Raw genomic sequence first — 1,509 nt, 5'->3', positions numbered from 1 at the left:
AACTAGATGAACTTTGAGGTCCCTTCCCACCCAAATCATTCTGTGATTCTGTGACATTTGGGAAAAGCAATCAAGCCTTTTACATCCAGGATGTGAGGCTTATGTACGGGGACAGTCCACATGGAACAGAGAAACCGCTCCCCTGTTATACAGCCTGGTCAAGTTTGTCTCCAATTCCCCCAGCTTGAGGACCTGGACATTGTTCTGGTCGTTCTGGGCAATGGCTCCCCAAGCAATCACGGTGTTGTTGGTGGTCTTGCAGCAGGCACTGGCCCAGATGTAGTCGGGTATATTCACCCTGTCACCGCTGATGTTGAAGTTCCCAGGCACAGCCCCCACAATGACGTAAGTGGTTGGACAGTTCTCTGTTTTACTGTACATCGTTTGCTGCTCGTAGACTCTCCACTGGCCTCGGTTGAGTGAAGGGTTCATGGGCACTGCGTTGGTGAGGGTGAAGGTCGCATTCCTCTTTATCAGACTGTTGTGTTGGCCATTGGGGTTCAAATGGCCACGGTCCCAACCGCTGCTCTCATAGTCTTCATTGACAGCCTGACTAGCCATGATCTCCTCTTTTGTGACATCGGTTGCATTTGTGAGGGTTCCCACTGTTTGCATGTTTTTGGACAAATTTGAACGTACCAGCTAGACAGGTAAAGAAGAAGAAAAGTTGTTACTATTGGGGATGGGAGTAGTGGAGCAGGCTTCCCTGGAGCAGAAGTCTCCAGGTGTCAAGAACAAATTTTTCTCATCCAAGAGGAATCTACAGGTGCCCCTTCTGGAGGAACACAAGAGCTTTTAAAAGAAAAGGAGCTCAGAATATGACTGCTCTCCTTTTGACTTGGGACCTTTGTTATCCAGCCTGCAGCCCGTGCTAGGAGTGTGGCTGGATCCATGAGACAATGAGCATTTTCCTCTCTGGCTTTGAAAGGAGAAAGGTCTTGGGTGAGAAACCTTCACTGACAAGCTGGTTCTCTTTCAACCTGAGTCCAAACACACTTGTACCCCAGATCCTCCCACCCCCATTCCCTCATTCTCTGATTCCATGTGATGCTGCTACAGGTGTAGCACATTCCTGGAACACCAGTGTTTGTCTCCTGTAACCCCAGACACAGGAAGATGTGTTGAGAAAGCAGTCCTAGAGGTGAGGTTTCCCAGGGAGGGGGGCTATAAGTCACTGCAAGGATGAAAGGTTGTTTGTTCATTCATGAAAAAGACCTCAATGCACATGGGATCTGCTACTGCAGTGCTAATAATGTGTCTCACAGCTGATCTGGGCCAGGGAGCATCTTCTGCAGCCTCACTGTAAGGAAGTTGGAAACGATCAGCCTCTCCAAGGAGCTCACAATCCCCAAAGAGTCCTGAGGAACGCAAGTACTGAAAAAGAACCTCTGGAGAAAGTTACCAAAATCAGAGATTTTGTAGGTGGCCTGGCTTGGTGGTCCAGGAGGAAAAGGATCAGGTTGGATGGGGCTCTGATTAACCAGGTCTAGTGGAAGATGGTCTTGCCCA

General features: G+C 49.0%; 1 protein-coding gene across 1 annotated transcript; it reads right to left on the bottom strand.

Annotated features, from left to right (window-relative positions):
* Positions 1 to 6: 6 nt before the first annotated feature.
* Positions 7 to 615, bottom strand: LOC114073684 (endonuclease domain-containing 1 protein-like). Its single transcript, XM_027911404.1, has one exon. The coding sequence runs from the start codon at positions 613 to 615 to the stop codon at positions 100 to 102; it is 516 nt and encodes a 171-aa protein (XP_027767205.1). The 3' UTR covers positions 7 to 99.
* Between the last annotated feature and the right edge of the window lie 894 nt (positions 616 to 1,509).

The sequence above is a fragment of the Empidonax traillii genome, unplaced genomic scaffold, assembly GCF_003031625.1.
Source record: "Empidonax traillii isolate 1590-97213 ecotype Southwest subspecies unplaced genomic scaffold, ASM303162v1 scaffold12742:size8938, whole genome shotgun sequence".
In the NCBI taxonomy this organism is placed as follows: domain Eukaryota; kingdom Metazoa; phylum Chordata; class Aves; order Passeriformes; family Tyrannidae; genus Empidonax; species Empidonax traillii.
Note: the sequence above shows the minus strand (reverse complement) of the source record. Positions and strands in the feature narration are given on the sequence as shown.